At 42.1% G+C, this 22,576-nt stretch overlaps 1 protein-coding gene across 2 annotated transcripts in view; it reads right to left on the bottom strand.

The window, feature by feature from the left end:
* Window positions 1-1,753: 1,753 nt before the first annotated feature.
* Window positions 1,754-22,576, bottom strand: part of EDEM3 (ER degradation enhancing alpha-mannosidase like protein 3) — a 32,387-nt gene continuing 11,564 nt past the window's right edge. Inside the window, exons 6-21 of one of the 2 annotated variants that reach the window (XM_054384510.1) lie at window positions 22,287-22,440; window positions 21,071-21,205; window positions 19,215-19,320; window positions 18,569-18,666; window positions 17,088-17,213; window positions 16,115-16,198; window positions 14,045-14,128; window positions 13,358-13,482; window positions 12,752-12,917; window positions 9,265-9,419; window positions 8,043-8,196; window positions 7,395-7,589; window positions 6,468-6,633; window positions 5,827-6,012; window positions 4,936-4,983; window positions 1,754-4,046 (exon numbers count right to left, since the gene is read on the bottom strand). In XM_054384510.1, coding sequence (XP_054240485.1) covers window positions 3,640-4,046; window positions 4,936-4,983; window positions 5,827-6,012; window positions 6,468-6,633; window positions 7,395-7,589; window positions 8,043-8,196; window positions 9,265-9,419; window positions 12,752-12,917; window positions 13,358-13,482; window positions 14,045-14,128; window positions 16,115-16,198; window positions 17,088-17,213; window positions 18,569-18,666; window positions 19,215-19,320; window positions 21,071-21,205; window positions 22,287-22,440 — 2,389 coding nt within the window. In that variant the 3' untranslated portion in view covers window positions 1,754-3,639. The remainder of the gene's footprint in view (window positions 4,047-4,935; window positions 4,984-5,826; window positions 6,013-6,467; window positions 6,634-7,394; window positions 7,590-8,042; window positions 8,197-9,264; window positions 9,420-12,751; window positions 12,918-13,357; window positions 13,483-14,044; window positions 14,129-16,114; window positions 16,199-17,087; window positions 17,214-18,568; window positions 18,667-19,214; window positions 19,321-21,070; window positions 21,206-22,286; window positions 22,441-22,576) is intronic. The other variant, XM_054384511.1, reaches the window with a different exon arrangement.

Raw genomic sequence — 22,576 nt, 5'->3', positions numbered from 1 at the left:
TGTGAAGGTGCTGGAGCCCTGCAGCAGGCTGCCCAGAGAGGTTGTGGACTTGCCCAGTCCACTCTAGACACATTCCAGAGAGATTCACAAATCCAGACAGATTCCAAACCCACCTGGACATTGTGATCCTGGGTGACCCTGCTTTAGCACGGGGATGATCTCCAGGGGTCCCTTCCAACCCCATCATGCTGGGATGCTGTGATGACTAAAGGCTTTGCTCCAAATCAAGGTACACAGAGCTGGCTGGGCAAGTCAGGAGTCAGCCTCATTTCAGCACAGCTTGACCAGAATATTTACATTTTATTAAATCTTTACAATCAGCAGTTATAATCAAGTACACAATTATGTACACAGATTATATACATTTTAGCCCAGGCTTTTACATCACAGTACATAGTTGCCCTTAGAAATATTGTATAGATTCCCCAGCAGACAGTAAAACCCAACAATCCTCTTACAGCACCTGTTATTAGACATCTCTCGTAAGAAAATAGAGGGCTGTAAATTGGGCTGGCTAAAAACCAAAATAGTAATAACTTTATAAAACCCCAACATACAATATTTCATTCACAGAATGGGTTTGCTTCCTATGTTCTGACTGATGCCTTTTGCAGAAGATATCCTGTTTTTAACCTCTCCGTGTACACTTAGCTGTGCCTACTGCTGTGCCTCCAGGTAGGCTGGCAGGAGGAGGAGGAGGAGGAGAACCAAAGCTGGGCTCGTTGTGAAACTTCATTAAGAGACAATAAATGTAAACAATTAAGATTCTTCTAAAATCAAATGATAAAATAATTGGCTGCTCTGAATTACATGGCAGGGAGTAAGTGCTAGCTCCAGCTGTGATTCCTGAACTCTTCAGTGTCCAGGATCACAGGAATAAATGTACAATAAAAAGAGGCAATTACTGATTAATGATGTACCAGCAACATTCCACACAGAGGGAGCAGACTTCTAAAAACTATGGGAGGAAAAAAAACCTTACTCCCCTCTCCTAAAGGTTTTGGTTTTTTGATGAATAAATTCTCCTCACTTTCTAAGATGACAGTGAATTGAATTTTGGGATTGAATTCAAATTCCAAAACAGAATTATTTCTAGAATGATATGAAAAGGTTCAGCTAAAGCCTATTTCCTCATTAAGTACAAAGTGAAAATAACCTGAATAAAACTAATTTAGTCCTCTGTCCCCAAAGGTCAACCTTACCCCAGTTCAGTTCTGTAAACAAAGCTATGGCTCTCCTGATGGTTTCAAAAGTTAAAAGTAGAACAAACTAAAACAAAGAAAACCAACCCAAAAGGAAGGAGGCAACACTTATCTGAGGTAGGCCACCACCAAAATTCTTCTTCCAATTCATAGGGAGCTCTGGGATCATTCAAAATCCCCTCAAAGGGGACTGCTAATGTCCACTGCTTTAGCAGCATAGTGTGGAAAAAGCAGCCAAATAAAACTGAACTGGTGAGGGCAGGGAAAGTTGATCGTTTGGTAACATTTTAAACCTACACCTAGATTTTTCTGCATGTAAAAGAAGATAACCTGTAGTTGGCTTACTGACACTTGTAACAATGACCGGGGGCTCCTGTAGCTACAGAATTCCATCTCCACCAGCAAAGCTAACAAGTATGAAGAGCATGGGGAACAAGGATGCTCCTTTTGTGGCACTAAGCACTGACAGAGCAAAGGAGTTACCAGAAGGAAAAAGTCTGATCTGCACCTGAATGGGGGTGATCCTGCAGCTGACTGCAGTTGGCCACGTGGCTAAAGCCTGGTGCTACCAGGGGAGTGCAGCACCCTTGGGTGCTGACTTGGGCTCCAAGGACACTTAGAAGGCTCCCCTGATGGAACACACATGCAGAACCTCATCTAATGTGATAGCCACACAAATAGATTCCCAACTGAACTCCCAGCTGCTGCAAGCCCTGCTCATTCACCCCAAGGCTCCAGGCAGTCGTTTGTGCAATGGAATGATGCCTACATGTAAAAGCTGATGTGTTTCCAAGGACACTTAGTCACTGTCCTGCTGCCTCCTCGCAGTGGCCTCTGACACGAGCAGCGTGGCTGAGCACTGGGTTTCTGGGCGATGTTCTGCCTGGCTTGCTCTCCAAAAGGTGCCTGTGCTTTGGACACTCTGGAAAGCAGGTGAGTAGACATGGAGACAATGTTTGCTTGGGATTTCTCTGTCCATACTGTACAGGAGGACACAAATAGATACAGTATGACTCTGGCAACTAACAGCTGCACACTCAGCACGTGTCATTTCACCATCTTCATGAAAGGTACAGTTTAGACTGGGGCTTTTTTTCCCCTCTCCATTTTAACCTTCATCTTTCGCCAGGTGCAGCATATAGGCAGTGTTAATTTACTCTTCAATATAAAACAACAACTCTCTGAACCACAATTCACTACAAGCAGTCTATACGAATCAAGTGACTTCAGTATTTTGGCAGTTTCTTTGGACATAGTCAAAACATCTCTCGGGAGTTTAACCATCCCCAGTTTTATTTCAGTTGTGGGGTTTTCATCAGAGATAAACTGGGACTCACACTTACCTGTAACAAACTCCCAAAGCCCACAGTAACAGACCAGCCATCCTCACAGCTCACACCACTATAAACTAGGGCCCCAACAGCACTTCACTACTGGTACTGGCCTCATAGCCTTGTAGTATCACACATGTAGAAGCTTGCATATCAGAAGGAGGGCAGCAAAGTCAAGCTGTTAGAAGTCAAACTTGTAGAAAAAGGAAGATGTTTATTAGAACAAGATCAGCTGTGCTTCCTGTCCTGACAGAGAGTATTGCCACTTGAAATTCCATGTCTTGGGGTAAATTTGAGTTTTTCAACCTAGAAGACCAAATGAAATACCTGTAACTTTACATCTGCCTTGTCCACTTTGCCTTAACTTCAAGCACAACTTCCACAACACACCACAAACCTTTAGCTACTTCCCATGGCTGTCTCAGTTTCCCTCATGGGGCCTGCTTACAAAGCACACATTGCCTTTGGTTTATAGTTTCTCTAGCTGGAAGTGAAGCAGAAGGAAAACAACTCGCATGTCATCATGGTTGTTCTTCATGGTAACAGATGGAAGCAGTGGTGAACAACACAAAATCTCAGTATGATATGTCAGGACAAAAATCAGACTGCTTCTAGCTGTATCTTGAAGACACCGTAACTGGAAACACAACTTCACCTGCTGCTGTCAATGGAGACTTTCAACTCAGCAGAGACCAGTGAAACCACAGCTTTGCTCCAAGCAGAACAGCAGCTGACCTGCTGCCCTGAAGTGCTCTCATGGATAACCATTATGTGGTACATTAACCCCACTGTGCTCAACTTCTGCTTTCCAGAGACCTTTTGAAGCCTAGAAGGCAGACGCTGGGCTGGTTCCCTGAATGAGCCTCCTGGGCTACAGCACCATGCCGTGGAGCCAGGCAAAGGCTTCGATTGCACGTTCCCATTATCAAAGAGGACAAATTCAGACGAGACAAGGAGCGGGTGCTGGGTTGCTATGGTATTTTCCAGGTGGCACCTGACTGCTTGCCACAATACTGAACATGTTTTCTAGTTGTCAGATCTCAGGGCCTCACTTCCACCCAAAGAGTTCTCCGCTTGTTTCCTAACAAATAAGTTATTATTACAAGTCATAGCTCATCCTTTTCCATCATTTCAAATGCTTCTATATCTTCATTCCAGTCTGCTAATATGGATTCCATAGGCTGGACTTTATTATCCCAGTTAACTTTGGAATTTGGCTCTGTCTCAGTCTGTTGTTCCTGAGGCTGGCTGTCCCCTGGTGGACATGCTGGCTCTGGAGCACCAGACTCCGGGCTTCCAGGGACGGAGGAATCCTGATTTGTAATGGAAACACTGTCACTGGCTGCATCAGCAGGAGATACAGAGTCAGGATCAGTAACATCAGAGCTTTGTCCTTCATCAGGCTCCTCGCTGACTGCACCAACATCCTGAGATGCTGAAGTAGTTTCTTCTGAATTCTGTTTATGTGAATCATTTTCAGACAATTTCTGGTCCATATTCTCCACTTCCAAGTCTTTGAGAAGGAAGAGAAAAGCATGGTTTGAAAACTCCCCTAGGAATGCAACAGTTTATTATGTATTTGAAAAGCAAGGTCACTTCCCTTGGCTTTATGCCCTCAAGGAAGTGCAGACTTACCACTGATATGGTCCCTATAAAGGAACTTCTTTTACAGAGGGAGGGGAGAGAATACATTTAAAGACATTTGAAGCAAGGGCAAACAACATAGACTACTTTGGGTTCCTCAAACTTGAACAGGGAGGGACTTTTTACAAAGGCAGGTAGTGACAGGAGCAGGGGTAAGGGCTTCAAACTGGAAGCAGCTCAACTTAGATTAGACATTAGGAGGAAATTCTTCCCCAGGAGGGTGGTGAGGCACTGGAACAGGTTGCCCAGAGAAGTTGTGGATGCTCCAAGCCTGGAAGTGTTCCAAGCCAGGCTGAATGAGGCCTTGAGCAACCTGGTCTAGTAGGTGTTCCTGACCGTGGCAGCAGGGGCTTGGAACTAGACACTCTTTAAGGTCCGTTCCAACACAAACCACTTGGTGATTCTGTGAATAGTGACTTCTGGGTCAGTGCTCATTACCATCCTTCAGTCCTCAGCAAATCCCCACTGGCTGCACTGAACTTTCATACTGGATTTTAAAGCACTCCCAGGTCTACCCAGATCCCACTTCTAAGCAAGTGGGAGTCAGACAGAGTTTGATAAGTTTATTGAACCGTAAATTGAGGAGCCAAAGTTGAAGCCTCCCTCATCATATCCCCACTCAAAACAACTAACACACATTTCAAGTAGTGATACAGCTTTACAATAGTTGATTTTTAAGCCTAGTAAACAGGCCAGTGGTGTTTCAAGACCTATAGGGAGTTCAACTGTGTAAGCTATGTTTAACACAGGATACTTACTGCTATCAATAATGTAGTTTGGAAGCATTTTACCTTTAAAAATTGTTGCTGGGATTCCAAATGGAAGCATGAGGAGAGGGGAAGAAGCAGACACAGATTACAAATTCTCAAATGTGTTTACCATTTTTTTAGAGCAGCTTAACCAGAGAGAAGCAGGAGGCATTAGTAAGCAGCTGTGAAGAACACTGCAGCTTTCAGCGTATCACCTTTGCAAACGTGTAGGAAAGAAATGCTGCCACTGAGAGATTTCATCTTATATCTACTCTGCTTGGACAAAGTGGTGCTAGCAAGGAAGGCTCACAAAAGGGAAACTCAGAACGAACTGTCATATGCAAACATTTTAATTGGGAATGTATTAGCCTACAATTTCCTGCATCATATGAGGAAAAAATGTAAAACATCTGAGGTCAGCAGCCTTATTTCTCACTTCTCCTTAGATAGGCAGAACAGTTGTAACAGTTCTATCTTTCCTTTTGGGTACCAAGGATGTCACTAGGGAGCTTGATAAGAGAGAGGCATTTACAATGTAGGGCACTGAAAACACTCAGCTATTCCTGACACCACTTCAAAGCAGATTATGACAAAAGGGGTCCAAAAAGAATCCAAAAGGCTGCGTTTTCTCATTAGTCAAACTGACAACTTATGAAGAGCATTTCCTGTTGATGTGAACTTGAAGAGGGGAAGCAGGTAATGACACCCCTCAGACAACAACTTTTTGCTGGAATAACTAATACCAATGTCCAACAGAAAAGCAGAGCTGCCAAGTAACACCTGCGCACCTTCGGGTGGCAGCAGAAATCATCACTGTGCATGGCACACTGTGCCATGGCAGAAATGGAAGCTAAATTGAAGAATAACCTCTGAATTTGAATAAACAACCTCTGATCTTACCTCTGTCTTTTGCTTTATCAGAAAGGAGCACCTCCACAGCCTCATACTCCCGGATTGCATCCAGGATGATGTTTCCTTCCTTGTTGAAGAGGAAGAGCATGGGAATTGTGATATCATCCGTGTTCTTCCCATCGCCAGCCATTTGGAAGAGAGGAGCTGTGTCACTGCTGCTTCCCTCGTTGTCATCTGGCCAGTGTACACAAGGAGCAAGTGACCCTCCTGTTAGACAGACTACAACTCCCAACTTCCACAGACTCCTCAGCAGCCTTCTGCTGCCCAGTTAAGAGGATGTCAGGCAGAAAATCTGAAGCTTGTTGCAAAAAGCCAACTTGTATTCCTGTTTCCCTTAACATTTCTCATTCTTATCTTGTCTTCCTCAGCAGTCAGCAACTCTGTGATCCTTTAAAGAGCTATTAATCTGCAAAACCCAGTGACAATCACCCATCCCAATTTGTTCAACTACACTTTCTGCACAGAACCAGACCAAACCAAACCATTTCTTCTTCCGAAAGCCCAATTTCTGTATTGTCATCTCAGATAGTGAAGAGCAGGTAGTGGAAAGCTGATGATCAGCTGTTAAACTATCTCCAAATCTGTGAAGTACTTCTACATGAACTGAAGAACTGAAGGGTTTTACTTACCAATAACAATGCCTCCTATTGCTCCAGCTCTCTGAACATTTCGTGCCTTTTCAGCAAACATACACTGGCCTCTCTGCATCAGAGCAATCTTCTCTTTCACTGCCTCAGGATTAGTGATCTCTGAGCATCCATTATATGGCTTAATGGTTGCAACAAATCCTCTTGTCTGTTTGGGAAAAAAAACAAGAAGAGAGAATTAGAGCACAGGGTTCAAACTTGCAGAAGTTTCCCAAGCATTTTCATTCTCCCAGTTATCTAATGCATTCAGTGACAGAAGACAATATTCTGTCAATGCAGGCAATCTTTACCCTGAAACTGGAGTTCTGAGAAGCAAAGAATGACCAAGTGAAAACCTAATTCTTGTATCCGCTGTATGTTGTGAGCTGCTGTCTGTGGTAAATTCTCTTCTGTGAACTGCTAGCCTGGAACCCCTCTTTGGGGCTGCACCTTTTCCAGTCTAAGCCACTGGGTTTTCCTACTGCTTCCAATAGGGACCACTGCCTGTGATATTTTCTTCTTCCATCTAGACACAGCCTTTTATAAGAGCTTATATGAAAACAGCCTACTCTAGCTCAAAAATGGCTTCTGAGAATTTTATGGCTGACATGTTAGGAAAACTTCCCCTTGAATTAAGATCTGCACTGCAGACCATATGAATTTGTTTCCAAAAATCATACTATGTGTGCATTTTAAATCCTAAATCATCACTGATGACTCAAGAGCAGAGCATGGGCCACAGACTGCTAAGTCACCCATCTCAAAGTCTGTCACTGCTGTCATTCCTGTGCATTGACGTTTTAATCACTGTAATTAATTGATCACCCTCCAGCTGGCCATCCTGAGATAGAACTAGTAATGTAAAATTTAGGCTTATGATATTAGGAAAGTAACAAAGCTACAAACAGATTGAATCCCCATCTTCCATACCCCTGCTTTGTGTTTGGATAAATCCATCCCAAATTGTGCTGGTCCAGCAGTCAAGACCACCCTGCCAAAGAATGGATGGGAAACAATTTGAACAGCACGAGGAGGTAGCTGTTGCTCTTTCTGCTGCTGACTGGAGAGTTCGATCATCTCCTGCATGAACCGTAAGCCATCTTCAGCATCGAGTGAACTTGCTGCCTGAGAGTAAAGAAACAAACAGTTTCTTCTGAAGTGTTTGAGAAAAAAAAATAATTGAAGTTATATTTGCTTTGGACCACTGCTACAAAAACTTTAAAGCACAGAGCAGATGCTCACTGGCACTCATTCATCATCTCAAATAGGGAAATTAACCTTTCAGCACCTCTACCACTCAGAAGACTAAAAACACACAGACCACTTGAACAAGTGAAAGTATCTCACACTGAGATCTTTTCAGATAAGATGCTGCTAACTACATCACTTTGACTCAAAAAGCCTCCATCTAATTTAAGGGAAGATTAGTTAAAAGGCAAAATATTAACAAGCATCAGATTGCTAAATATAGCAGCAGATCCAGCTCATGTGCCTCTTTCCAGTCTGCCTGTCCCTCCTGAACCTCTTAACTGTCAAGTATCACTGAAGGTTTTCAAAAGAAGTCCTGTCAAGTCTTACTTGCACTGCATGCTGTACTAATTGTACTCTTCCATCCTTCAGATGAATCAAACTGACTCCCATCTTCTTCAGTATCTCCAAGTGTTCAGGATTACTGGCCATGAAATCTCTGGCTCTCAATGGTGGCTTTGGTCCACTTCCCAAACTGTCTTCTCTGTCAAAAGATATTAGACATCAACGCTTCAAAAACCAGATTGTTGTTGAAATACAACTCTCATGTTATTCCTACCAACCCAAAAGTAGGATTCTTTCAAATAATGTGGAGTATAAGCTTCACTAGAACTCAGCTTATCAGTCCAACTATCTTTCTTTTAAAGTTGTTGATATAATCAATAATTAGTGCAAAAAAGAACATGCAAAGTTGATGACAAGACTACCACATGCTGTCTCTTTTCTGAATAGACTGCATGACTATTAGACTGACTAAAATCAGTTGGCCCCAAGCAGTTGCTACTCAGTGTTATTTGTGAGGTATAAATATTAAAGAGCTAGTTAGAAAGATAAACTTCCTCAGCTTTAACACTCTCCTAAATTCTTCAAAACAAATGAAGTTTGGGATCTTATCAATAGGTGAAGGCCAGATGTTAAAGACTATTTTCAGTGGTGCCCAGTGATGGGACAAGGGGCAACAGGCACAAACTGGAATCCCTCTGAGCAGGAAGAAAAAATTCTTTGCTGTGAAGGTGCTGGAGCCCTGCAGCAGGCTGCCTAGAGACGTTGTGGAGTCTCCTTCTCTGGAGAGATCCACTTGGACATTGTGATCCTGGGCAAGCTGCTGTGGGTGCCCCTGCTTTAGCAGGGGGGTTGGACTGGATAATCCCCAGAGGTTCCTGCCAACGCCCACCATGCTGGGTTTGTGTGAGGTTTTGCAGTATGATTTGCTTACTACACAGAACTGCAAACTGTTCAAGAGACTGCAGAAATCGATTTTACAAATCAGAGACATACTTCCTGCAATGCCTGAGCTACAATTCCCACTTGGAGCATGTGGCTCATTAAACTCCTTTTGCTTTGAAAGACACTCAATTCCTGCTGGAAATGAATTAAGTCTTTCTGTTGATGCCAGACTGATTTTTCCCTGTAGCTCAGTTATCCATTCTAAAAGGTCTACAAACTCAAGCAGAGCAAGCTCCAGCACACCTCATATTTCTCCTTACATGCATTAACAGCCTCAATTCCACTCATCTTCACACTGCCAAAAGACAGAAAATATCCATCTTACGCTCTGGAAATACCCCTGGGACAGCTCTTATCCACCACATTTTTCAAAGGTTCACGAATGCTTTGAGCAAACATTGGGTCATTTGGGAAAAGAATCTGGGTGTTGGGACAGGTCCAGTCGAAATTGCTGTCATCCAGCTCTGTGTATTCTGTAGTCTAAAACGAGAGGTGCAATCAGTTGTTAAAAATGCAGCTTACAGTTCTGTATTCAGAAAAGCAGCAGATAGATCTACCCTCCAGTAATGTGTATACTCAGGACATACAGCTGCTGAGTGCAGTCTGGATTCCAAGAATGAAGGATGCATCGTTTTTCTGTGCCACACCTTGGAGTAACAAAGGGTAACCAGCTAACTACAACCCCTTTCTAGGGATAAATATAGCCAGCTGTAATTTGTCACTCACCAACCCACAATTTCTCCAAGGTTTTTGCAGAAACAACTAATACTTAGTGACAAATAGCATTTCTCAAGCCTGCTCACGCCACAGCTAGTGTCCCTGCACCTTTATGTGCTGGACAACTAAAGGAAGTTGTTCTGATTTAATCTGATATTGTCTTCATGCTGAGTGGACCAGCTGCAGACCTGAGGTCATTCCTGCTTCCCGTTACCAAGAATATCACATCTGATCCTATGAACAAAAGATTCTCCTCCTCAGGAGCCATACAGGCTTGGAAGTCTGAACGGGCAGGGATGGATCTATGTGTAACTCACAGTCTCTACTTTCAGTAAAGATGAGGGAGTTAACACTGGCACAAATTGCTGGTTTGCAACATGTGAAGCCATATGGAACATGTATGGTGCTTTGGAGCCATAGTTAGCCTGTTCTTAGTTGTGGTATTTATCTACTTGCAAGAAAAGCCCACAGCAAAAAAAAAAACAACAACAAAAACCACCTTGTTTGCAACACATTAGCTAATTAAAAAAATCTACTGAATTATCTTATGGAAGTAGGTAAAGGCTCCATAAAAACAAGGTCAAAAGGCTGTTAGTTTACTGGAACAAGCACTTTGAAGTATCTCTGCTTCTAAGTATGACAAATAGTAGTCACATCACTGAAAGTTCTTGCAAGCATCACAGCAGTAAGACATGACCTTTCCTGTTTATGAGAATCAGTACAAACAGGATGTTGGGATGATGCTGCCAGCATGCTCACAGGCGTTTTGGCTTCATAGCACTGTGTTTATATTTAAAAAAAAAAATACACATGCCATTTGTTCTTACCCATTTTTTCACCATCAGGTAAATCCCATAACAGAATAAACACACTTGCAGCCTTTTAGCCATTTCACACAATTTTTTGGACACCATTTTCAATGGACCTTTCTTACTTGCATTATGCATGTTAACAGCTTTGACTTCAAGAGCTTAACAAAACTGCACTTCAACGATTTATTCTGTCCCCCTTTATTGGCCTTTTATAAACATTTGTGGTTCTGAAGGGAACTACATTTGTTAGGCCATCTCTTCAGCCAGTTTGAGCCGTGGGTATCCTGCCTGTCTCAACAGTATCAACTTGTCATGTTGGGAATGAAAGTCACAAATACTTCAGATCCTTCAGAGAACTTCTTGTGTAGTTTAAAGTCGTCTCCCCTTTCCAAAACTCAAAGATGAAACATGATAAATGCTCAAGGAGAGAACATTTCAGAGAGGCTGCAGGCTCTACACTATCAAGGAACAGGAAAATCTAACTCCACAGTACATCAAATGTATTAACATTGGGCACTGAGAGCAAGTAATTGCATTTACCCACTGTCTAATGAACATAAAACTGTCCCTAAACCAGCATGCTTCCTACTCAGTGTGGCTTGACACACAACAGGAGCATTTTCCTCTGATTCAGGCATTATTATAAAAATCAGAGTGCAGGGTGAAAATGGAGACACTAACATAAGGGAATTTACACCCCTGATGCCCCTCTCATCCCTCTCTCCCCAGTCTCATGTATTTCTTCTGCTAGCCAGTAGCATTACTGCCTTAAAAATAAATTATATCACCTTACCTCATGAGCACAGACCAAACCAATGACAGGTATTTATGATGCTTTTCAGCACAGCTGTATTAGCTGTAAGTTATTTTGGAAGGTTGAGTACTATCTAAACCTGTCAGTGCTCCCTAGGCTCAGTGCTGGGGCCAGTTCTGTTTAGCATGTTGATCAATGATCTGGATGAGGGGATCAAGTGCACCCTCAATAAGCTTTAAGATGACACTGAGCTGGGAAGAAGTGTTGGTCTGCTTGGGGGCAGCAGTGTCCTACAGGGCTGGATCAATGGGCTGAGGCCAACGGCATGAGGTTCAGTCATGTCAAGTGGCAAGTGCTGCACTTGGGTTTCACCAACCTCATGCAATGCTACAGACTTGGAGAGCAGTGGCTGGGGAGCTGCCTGGTGGAGAAGGATCTGGGGGTGTTGGTCAATGGCTGCCTGAGCATCAGCCAGTGTGTGCACAGGGAGGGCAAGAAGACTGACAGCATCCTGGCCTGGATCAGAAATAGTTGGCCAACAGGTCTAGGGCTGCAATTGCCTCCCTCCACTCAGCACTGGTAAGGCCACACCTCAAATACTATGCTCACTCCAAGAAGGGCACTGAGGTGCTGGAGCAGGTCCAGAGAAGAGCAACCCAAGCAGGTGAAGAGCCTTGCACACAGTCTTATGAGGAGTAGCTGCAGGCAATGGGGTTGTTCAGCCTATAGAAAAGGAGGCTGAGGGGGCACCTCCTTGAAAGTTTGGAGAGAGGTGGGGTTTGGTCTCTTCTTACATGCAACAAGTGACAGGACAAGAAAAAACAGCTTCCAAGTTGTGCCAGAGAAGGCTCAGGCTGGACATTAGTAAAAATTTATTCCCAGAAAGGGTTCTCAGGCACTGGAACAGGCTGCCCTGGGAGGTGGTGGAATCCCCATTCCCTGAGGGATTTAAAAGACACGTGGATGTGCTGTGAGAGACGTGGTTTAGTGGTAGTGGCTTAGCAGTAGTGGTGGGATTGCTCTGGGTGTGCAGTTGGACTTGATGGTCTCAGAGGTCTCTTCCAACCTCAACAGTTCTATAAAAGTCTATCAGTGTTCTCACATTGAGACAACAGATACCTATTGCATGGATTGAAACAAAACCTTTCTAAATCTGCTGAGGGCTTGTGTGGCAAAATAACAAAAACTTAGACATTGTTGAAAATGTCTTAGAAAAAATAATAGAAAATAAAGATGAAAATAATAGCACAGTAGTGTGTTCTTTTAAAATTTATACTGAGATGAGGAATCCTTTTCTTTTTTATATTGCTCATATTCCACAGCTTTTTTCCCCAGATTAGTGGTGCAGAATCCCATCAAGTAAACATAATTCAGTCATGTGATAAAATAGCTCCTGTGAAATGAAGTCTCAGAACTGGTGTACTTCAAACTAGGATCTTTCCTGCTTTTTCTTCTAGTTCCTCTCATTTAAAAAAAGGAACTGCTTCAAAGTACCACTAAAACTAGCTTAGAGTTGAATTATTACTTACTGTATTTTTTTTAGAGATGGTTTGGTTTGTAGTGGAAAGCCAAAGTGGTAACAGATGAGCTTCTGTAGTGAAGATATAATCTTCAATGTCAAAAATCATGTCTTCCTTATCAGCAAACAGCAGGTAAAGATATTTAAACATCTCAGCCAGAAAGAAAGAGTCCATTCTATGGGAAAGAAATGGATGCCCTTTAGGAAGGTCCCCTCTTTTTTTCAAAAGCTTCAGTAAAACAAATACTCCTATTGCTCCATCTCTGAAGACTACCACTGTTACTGTGGAACTGACTTCCATTAGTGTTCCTTCCACTGAGAAGAAACTATATTTGGAGAGAAATGATCAGGCATATTCTGTACCAAACAGCAGAAACTTACAAAACAAATAAACCTCTTCATAAAGTTCTTGATTGGAAGTGTATTTTGTTTGGAAGTAATTCATCCATTGCTCTGAGACAAACAGTTTACAGACTATGACAAACAGGCAGTTTAGGGCTTGGTTGTTCAATTGAAGACAGGCAGCTACTCAAAAGTCAATTCAGTTATATAAAGAGAATAATGACATTTTTTCCTGTAATCTTTTTATGAAGAAAATAATTGCAAAACCTTTTACCTGTCTTCGTGGCTTCCTGTACGAACATCCTTCATTGCAGCAAACCCACAAGGCACTCTTGCATACTTGTTCAAGTTTTCAATGAGGGTTTTTCCCACTTCCAGATAATAAGGGTCCCCAGTAGCCTATAAAAGCAATACAAACCCCAAACTCAGAGGTGCAGTTTGACTTAAGGTACAAATAGCAGCTTTCGTTTTCCTAATGCTAGTTTGACTCCAAACCTTCTCAGGCACCACAAAGTCTAATTTATTAGGGGTGCTAATCAATCTGAGATACCACTGCAAAGCCTTTGTACAGATATGCAAGTAAGGACATGGAAGTACTTACAGAAACACCAGGACATTTAGGCACTGCTCTTTTCTGCAAGGTACAAGCAGTCTCTCAGATCTCCTTAAGAGAGATCAGCAATATCTGTAAACATCTTTAAAAATACAGCCCTTTATCACCTAACTGTTTTCTTTCTAATTCTAGGCATATAAAACAAGATTTCTACAACAATTTCTGAAAGCAAATATTTTCAACTTGTTTACAGACAGACCTGGTTCCAGTAGACAAAATAAGCTAGAGATAGGCTATACATTCTACATCAAAATCAGAATATGCTACTCCTTCTATATATTGAAATAAGACCAAATTTTGGGTGCTAAACAAAGTGACCAAAAACCAGAGGAATGAAAGTGACCTTACCTTATACAAGAAGTAAGTGCTTTCAGCAAATTCAGGCCTTAAAGGATGCTGTGCCCAGTGAACTCTAAAGTCTGTTGTGAATGCCTGAGGAAGAAAAAAAGGACAGACAAAAATAAATGCAAGAAAACCAAACACAGGTTCATTTCATAGAATCATTGAATGGCTTGAGTTGGAAGAGACCTTTAAAGGTCATCTAGTCCAACCTCTCTGCAGTGAGCAGGGACATCTGCAACTATAGCAGGTTGCTCAGAGTCCCATCCAATCTTCACCTTCAATCATTCATCTACCACCTCTCTGGACAACCTGGGCCAGTGTTTCACCATCTTTGTTGTCAAAGAACTCCTCTCCAGTCTAAATCTCCCTCTTTGAGTTCAAACCATCAACCCTTGTCTTGTCACAACTGGCCCTGCTAAAAAGACTGTCCCATGTTTCTGATTGTCCCCAAGAACTGACTCTTAAGTTAACTGTATCACAACAGCTGAAGTAGACAGCAGTGAAGGCCTGAAGGTCCAACATCAGCGTCACGAGGCCACAAGAACCTCTCTCCAGTTAGTACATTTGGGGTCAAAACATGACCTGGTGCTCTGGACAGATTCACAGGTTGCATCAGGTTGGAAGGCATTCTCAAAAGCCATCTTGTCCAACCCACCCTGCAGTCAACAGGGACACCCCCATCTAGATCAGGCAGCCCAGAGCCACATCAAGGCTGATTTTGAATGTCTCCAGACAGGGCTCCAACCACGTCCCTGGACAACCTGTGCCAGTATTTAGTATTTGCTTTATTCAGACTACTTAGCATGAGCGAAATTAAAGCTTGTGTTAGTGCGAGACACCACCCAGCCTCCTGACAAGTCTCCAGCAAGTGGAGTTCTGGCAGGAGGTGCCAGATGAGAACTTGTGCTCCAGAACCAGAAAGCAGCATAGAGCCTCCAATCACCCCCATCAGCACAAGCACCCTACTGCTGCTGCACCCCAAGCAAAGCAGCCCATGGAAGGGCAGCTGCACAGAAATCACCCTTTGACAAGTACCATTTTTGTAAGCACACCTATCACCTGACACCTCCAGCAGATTAAGCTGTCATTGCAGGCTGACAGATGGGAAGCAGCTGTTTCTACCATAAGAAATACCACAGGGTGTAAGTCAGTAATCTACAAATTCTCCAGTCTGTGTATTCACTCTTATTATGCATTGGTGAAAGCCCCTTCTGCGATGGCTTACATTCACCACCAGTTTGCACAGGGTTTAAATTAGGTCTTTGCTAAAGAGGATGGCATATTGGCTTAAATCCAACTAAATCATCTGTCAGAGTTGCTTTTGAAAGTACAAAGCACCTAAAAAAACAACCCAAAAACTCCCTAAGGAGCCAAATCATACCATTTTAAAAGCACTCTAAAAAAATCATTCCAGTGCTTAGAAAGCATTCTTTGGTCTCAATAACTGCATTAGGTGAATGTGATATTAATTAAAATCATCTCTAGCAGAAATAAGCTTACACCAGAGGAAAGACAAAATTAAAACTGGAGCTGGAAACTTTCTCATATAGTCTGGATCACCACAGAATAAAGACACACTTCTGCACAGGAAAGCTTGTTTACCTGCTGAATACTTTTGCTCAGAGACTACCCTGGCAATATCTACAAATAACTTTTTGTACCTACTTTTAAGGACATTATGCACAATTTCAGAACAATTCAGTCTTTAGTTTCCCTCTTTGGGTTAATAAAGGTGACTGTGAATTAAAGCTATTATATTACTAAGGAGCTACTACACATGGTTATACAAGTTCTGCATGCTGCAATGAGTCAAGGGCAATTTTGAAAGGCTGAAATATAAAGCCCAAGAAACCACTAATAGCAGCAGCTTCCTATTGTTGTGTTAATTACAACATAACTGAAAAGTTATTTCATATCCAAAACAGTTGCAGGACTGTAAGTCACATATGAATGCTGTGGAAATGACCCTTTGGTTTTAATAACACATACACCCTCTGGTTTTTTTCACAAGGGTATCTGAAACTGCTCAAATTAAGCTAAGAATCAGTTTACACAAGTAAAAAATTACTACCTTACCTCTGGAAGAAAGTTATGCTTTTTTATAACCTGATAGAGCATCTCATGAGTTTCAATGGCAGGTCTAATATCGCCCTTCAGCACCTAAAATGGAATACTAAAATTAACACCAATTCACCACACATAGGAATAGTATTCAAAGTTAGGCAACAATCACTGTGGTCATGTAAAGCTACAGACCAGCTTCTGTGGGAGAAGTGTGATGTAGCTTGTCTTAAAGGTGTAAATGACACACAACCTAGAAAAGCTGTCACCAGAGTACCAAAAAGGTAGCTTGATTTCATTGTTTTTGTGAGTAGTGTGAAGGAAGCAAACGCTACAGACATCCTTCTCTTGGTACTCAACACAGCCAGCAATGCATGCTAACTTGCACCATAGCACTGAAGTGGCAGGAGAAGTGAGCACCATTCAGTATTCCTACAAAGCCAATTACTCAGCTTGACTGGTCAATTATAGAATCACAGAGTGTGAGGTGTTGGCAGGCACCTCTAGAGATCGAGTCCAACCCCCCTGCCAAAGCAGGATCACCTAAGGCAGGACACACAGGAATGCATCCAGGTGGGTTTTGAAAGCCTCCAGAGAAGGAGATTCCACAACCTCTCTGAACAGCCTGCTCCAGGGCTTCAGCAGCCTCACAGCAAAGACGTTTCTCCTCCTCTTGAGGTGGAACATCCTGTGTTCCCGCTTGTATTTGTTGTTCTTTGTCCTACCACTGGGCACCACTGAAAACAGCCTGGCACCTTCATCTTGACACCCACCCCTCAGATACTTATATAGACACTGATAAAATCCCATCTCAGCCTTCTCTTCTCCAGACTAAACAGCCCCAGGTCTCTCAGTCTTTGTTCATAGAGATGTTCAGACCCCTATAGTCATCCTCACAGCTCCCCATTGGATTCTCTCCAACAGATCCCTGTCTGTTTCATCATTTACTTGTCATTAAGATCACCTGCACACAGGGTTTAAACCTTACCTGCAATCCAGGGAAGAAAGCTAGCAAAGAATCCATCCAGGTCCTAGCATTTAGCATTGGTTTATGAATATGTACATCAAGAAGAAGAGGTGGTTGGCTGATGTATCTCATTATGGCATCGTAGTGCTGTCAAAGAGCAGAAAAACCATGAGTTTGTATTCCCAAGATGTTTTACCAAACAGAGATCACCAGAGTAGATGCCTTATCCCTAAATGGCACAGATGGCCTAGCACCAGGCATTTTATTTCAGTAGAACCAGCACTATGCTCCCAATCATTATTACCTCTGTAGAAGTAGAAACTACTCTGCCAAAATAAGGAGCAGTAAATATTGAAGAGCTCCACAGCATTACACACAGGATCTACATGAATATTTCCAAGTACTACACACACAGAGTAGTATATTCAGCAGCCATGTGATTAACAAGTTACTATCACAGTTAAGGCACGTTTGTTTTGACTGAATCTTTAAGCACATGCTAGCTAAAGCTGAAACTGCTTTCTCTGAACAAGAGAATTCTAAAGCAAATGTATCTCAGGAGGAGAAGGGGAAAAGGAGGTACATAAAAAAAATGAAACAAAACATAAAAAACCACCCAAAGCAGCTGGATTTGGTGGCTCAGAGGATCTTTCCAACCCACTAGCTCACTTGTCAGCTTACTAACTTCCAATTTTCTACAGCCCAAGACAGGAGCTGCCTCTCTTGTTTACTGAGGGACAGTCACGACCACATGAGCCACATTGATAGGAATCAGTTAACAGACATAATTGAGGCAACATACAATAATGGTGGCTGCAGGTTAGGAATATGACATCATAATTACACTTCCAATGTTGCAACAGGCCTTAAGCTACTGAATTATTCCAATTTTAGTAGTGTTTATGATCTAATGGTGCTATACAAAATCAGTTTATGATATAAAATGTTGCTATTGGACATGGCTATTTTCAAAAGAAAAAGTGCTTTTATGAAAGAATAATGATGCTGACAAAGCTGCTCAGCAACCTCATGAATTTAGTAATCTAAGTGTGGGTTTTTTTAGCTTGTATGTGTGCTTAGATGTGTAGTAGGCCTCAGGATCTGCAGTGCAAGATCCAGACTTTGATCTTCAGATCTTTTTTGTTGCTCCAGGACAGAAGGAAGTTGTCCATGGTTTGTACACTGTCTTGTGGAAACATTTGTAGTATTACACTCTCCAAGCTGCTCTTGAAATACAGCTTCTCCTGTACTGCAGACATGAAAAAAGGTCCAGAAGATTCTGATTTTCACTGGATGGGGTTAAAATAGTTGCTTAGGTGACAGTTCACCCAAGATTAACAAAAACTTGTAGCAAGAGCTGGCACTAGACACACCAGAAGTGACAGAAATTCTGCTAAAGATCCCTTCTTCACAGGCTTCTCAGACTAACAGCTGACTGACAATACAATTAGTCTTAAATTTGCCTGGCAGAAGGCACAAACCTGAGCAAGGTGTTAACTTACCGTGTTAAATCTTTCCAGGAAGCTGTCATCTCCCAGCAAGACATAGGCTTTTAATAAATATTCATAATATGAATCTATCCCTGCTCCAACTCCACTGTCTAGAAAACAACAAAACATGAAAACCAAAGGTGGTAGCTACAAGGATATTTTTCCTTGGTTTCATTTTGATTTCAGAGGCTTTTTCAGTAAAAGGAATTAAGGCACAGATAGATGCAGAGCACAACACTGGATGTCTATGCTAAAGGCTTTGCAATATCAGTGCACAACCTAACACAAACAGAATGCATTGCAATCAGTTGTTTCACTTTCTTCATGTGAAAATATTTCCACTGGCTGCCACAAACAACCACAGACCTGTTTAGATTTTTTCCTGTATATTTACAGAGGAATGTCTCAATTTACCCCAAGGCATTCCCCTCAGTATTAAAGTGAATCAGAGGACACAAATAACACTAGATCTCTACCAGAACACACTTCCAGAGCAAAGCCTAGCTTTGTTCTAACAGGTTTCTCCAGCACTAAAATTAGGTATTCCACTTGCCTATCCCATTAATAATTTTCAGTAAGGTAGGGAAGTGTGCTGGGGACAGTGGACAGTGTCTCAAGATCTTTTTCTTGCCTAAGTCCAAGCCAGAATGCCACCCACCTTTGCGGACCCAGTCTCCAGTATGAATATTAATGGTGACACCCACTAAGTTGCTGCTGCGCTGCCGCTTCTCCCAGATAAAATCCAGTGCTTTCCGGGCATATTCCTGCAAACAACAAACACTCATCACAGGAGATCAGAGAAACAATGATATCAAAGACAACTACTTCTGTCTCTTCAAATCAAGATGCTAGGAAGTCATGTGATGTTTCCTATCTAACTATTATAAAACTCAGTGCTACGAACAGGGCAGGGATCGTCCCCCTGTACTCAGTGCTAGTGAGGCCACACCTCGAGTACTGGGTTCAGGTTTGGGGCCATCACTCCAAGAAGGACATTGAGGTGCTGGAGCGTGTCCAGCGAAGGGCAACAAAGCTGGTGAAGAGTCTGGAGAACAGGTCTGGTGAGGAGCAGATGAGGGAAGTGTGGTTTAGTCTGGAGTAAAGGAGGGTGAGGGGAAACGTTCTGGCTCTCTACAACTCCCTGGAAGGAGGTTGGAGCCAGATGGGGGTCAGTCTCTTTTTCTCAAGCAGCAATTACTACAATGAGAGGAAACAGTCTGACGTTGAAACAAGGAAAATTTAGGTTGGACATTAGAAGAAACTTCTTCACTGAAAGGGTTGTCAAGCCCTTAACAGGCTGCTTAGGGAGGTGGTTGAATCCCCATCCCTGGAAGTGTTAAAGGCATCTGGACGAAGTACTGCACCACGTGTTCTAGCAGTTGTGCACAAGGTGTTAGGCGATGGCTGGACTTGGTGATTGTAGGGTCTTTTCCAACCAGGCAATTCTGGTTCTGTGAATGGTGCTCGACTAGACAACTATTTGCCAAGGCACTGCACGGTCTTAGGCAGGTCAAACGTCCTTCTGCATGGGTTTCCTACTCTATAATTGTGCACACAGACAGCACAGTGTAACCTAATCAAAATAATTCAAGAAATACAACATCCTTAGAATCAAATACACTGTTTAGACATCGAGGTAGAGCAGCAAGCCCCTTTCATTAGTATGCAGTTATTCTTTATATATACAAAATCAACTTGAAGGTAACAACCTACCCAACAAAAACAGCTTTAAATCAAACATGCATGGGATTTCACAGGAAAAGTTTTACCAAAGCACAACACAGACCCAGCTGTACTTCCATTGGGCCAGGGACACTTTCCACTAAATCAGGTTGCTCAAGACCTCATCCAACATGGCCTTGGACACTTCCACGGAGAGGCTGACCATGACCTCCAGGGGCAACCTGTTCCAGTGTCTCACCACCCTCACTGCAAAGAATTGCTTTCTAATCACCAGTCTAAATCTGCCCTCTTTCAGCTTCAATCCTCTCCCCTTGTCCTGTCACAACAAACCCTTGTAAAAAGTCCCTCCCCAGAATTCTTGTAGGCCCCCTTTAGTTACTGGAAGGCTGTTCTAAGGTCTGCCCAGAGCTTTCTCTTCTCCAGCCCCAAATCCCTCAGCCTGTCCCCCTAGGGGAGGTGATCTAACCAATTTTTCTTCTTATTAGTCCTGATCCCACTACCCAAAAATTATGCAACCATTACCCTTCAGCTATGCTTCAGTGTAATTATCTTGTTTACTTCTATTATAGTGTAACTACTCTTAAATAAAATTATTTCTTGTGGTTTTGACCTTTTAAAGAAAAAAAAAAATCAAATTAATACTTAGAAAGAAAGGCCATAAACACAACAAATCTGAACATACACACACACACACACAAACTTTTTGTGTGTAACAACTAAGATATGCACCTATTTCACGAAGCCAAAATTGGTTTGCCAAAATTACAGATGTAACAAAACACTAATGAATAGCAAACAAAAAGAAAAAACAAGGTATCATGGAAAGCAAACCTCAAATATAGATGTTCCTGTGAATCGGCTTAAAGCTGCAAACTCAAGGATCAAGGTACCTGCACAAGCTGTACAGGTATCAGTTTCTGTTCCTGTTCGTGCTTCTGGGTGCCTTACCCCAAATTTTAAGTTAACCTAGAAGGTGGGGGAAAAAAAAGCAGAGATTATCATCTTTATTTTTACTATTTACACTCCTGTGATAGATTTGTAGAACAACTATATAATCTATGCTCTTTTGTAAAAGGCAAGGAAAAAAAAAAGATCATGCATCCCCCTTCTGTTTTGCTCTGCTTTACCACCTGTTGTCAGCTCAAACATGACCATAAAGTTCTCCATAACTACCCAGCATACTCAACCCTCCAAAACAAGGACTGGCACAAGTACTTGTTGCCTGGTTCACTGGAGACATGGATGAAAAAAATATTGCTGCCCTGAAAATCTAATTCTAGCAATTTATATACCAGCAAACCATGAACTCGGAACAGCTTTGCGAGTATCTTGCTACTCCTGGTTCCAGAAAACACTTGGTAAATAGTCCTGCTCTTGTTGCAGGTACAACATCAACTCTCTACATTCTGGAGAGGGGACTCTCAGCAGAGGACTGCCAAACCCTGAACATTTTGAATTAGACATTTTCACCGGGAAAATGCTAATTTACTGAGCCTCAACTTTTAGCTGATGGGAAATTTTCCAACCAAAGCCACAACTCTCAAACTCAGTGGAAGATATGCACAGGAAGCAAATTTCTGTCATTTAAAGGGTATGATGAAAAGGTTTTTTTACATCAAGTGAATAATTTTAGATTACAGCTACTTTTGCCCTCTTTAAAATGTGGATGTAGACCATAAACATTAATCAGTTTTCTGATAAATTCACAAGCAAATGCCTGTGATTTGTTCTTTCACTGTCTTAGTGAGAAATATGTACCAAACCAAAAATTACTCTCCTCAGCTACTTGGTGCTGCCTATAAGTAGCAGGGAGCAAGAAATCAGTAGACCAAGATCAGCCAAGATTTCTGCTGTTACTACTTATCCACAACAATACATACTAGAGATTCCAGAGCTGGAAATGTAGGGATTCAGGGAGCCTAAACCAGTATTTCTTCAGCTTTTAATTTTCTGTACATTTAATAAATACAGACATTATTTTAGAAACAGAACAACAAAAATTGTGCTTACAGAAGTAATTCTGAATTGCAGAAAGCAGAGGACTTACTCTTGGATAAGGGAGACCACTAGTGGTGTTAAAAGCAGGTAAAAGCTTGTAGCCCAGTTCCTTTGCCATGTGCAGAAGTTCACCGTTGTACCATTGCATATATTCACCTTTTTCTTTCAGCATAATTGCCACTGAATGCCCACCTAGGAGACCTCTAAATACAAGAAAAAATTATCCAAATCTCAAAAGGCATATTCATCTCAACAGCAACATAAAAATTCCACTATTTAAATGTCTATGGACATAATTGCGCTGTATTCCCATGGCCCTAATTTACAGGAACGCTGAGC

Source organism: Indicator indicator, chromosome 10 (genome assembly GCF_027791375.1).
Source record: "Indicator indicator isolate 239-I01 chromosome 10, UM_Iind_1.1, whole genome shotgun sequence".
Taxonomy (NCBI): Eukaryota; Metazoa; Chordata; class Aves; order Piciformes; family Indicatoridae; genus Indicator; species Indicator indicator.
Note: the sequence above shows the minus strand (reverse complement) of the source record. Positions and strands in the feature narration are given on the sequence as shown.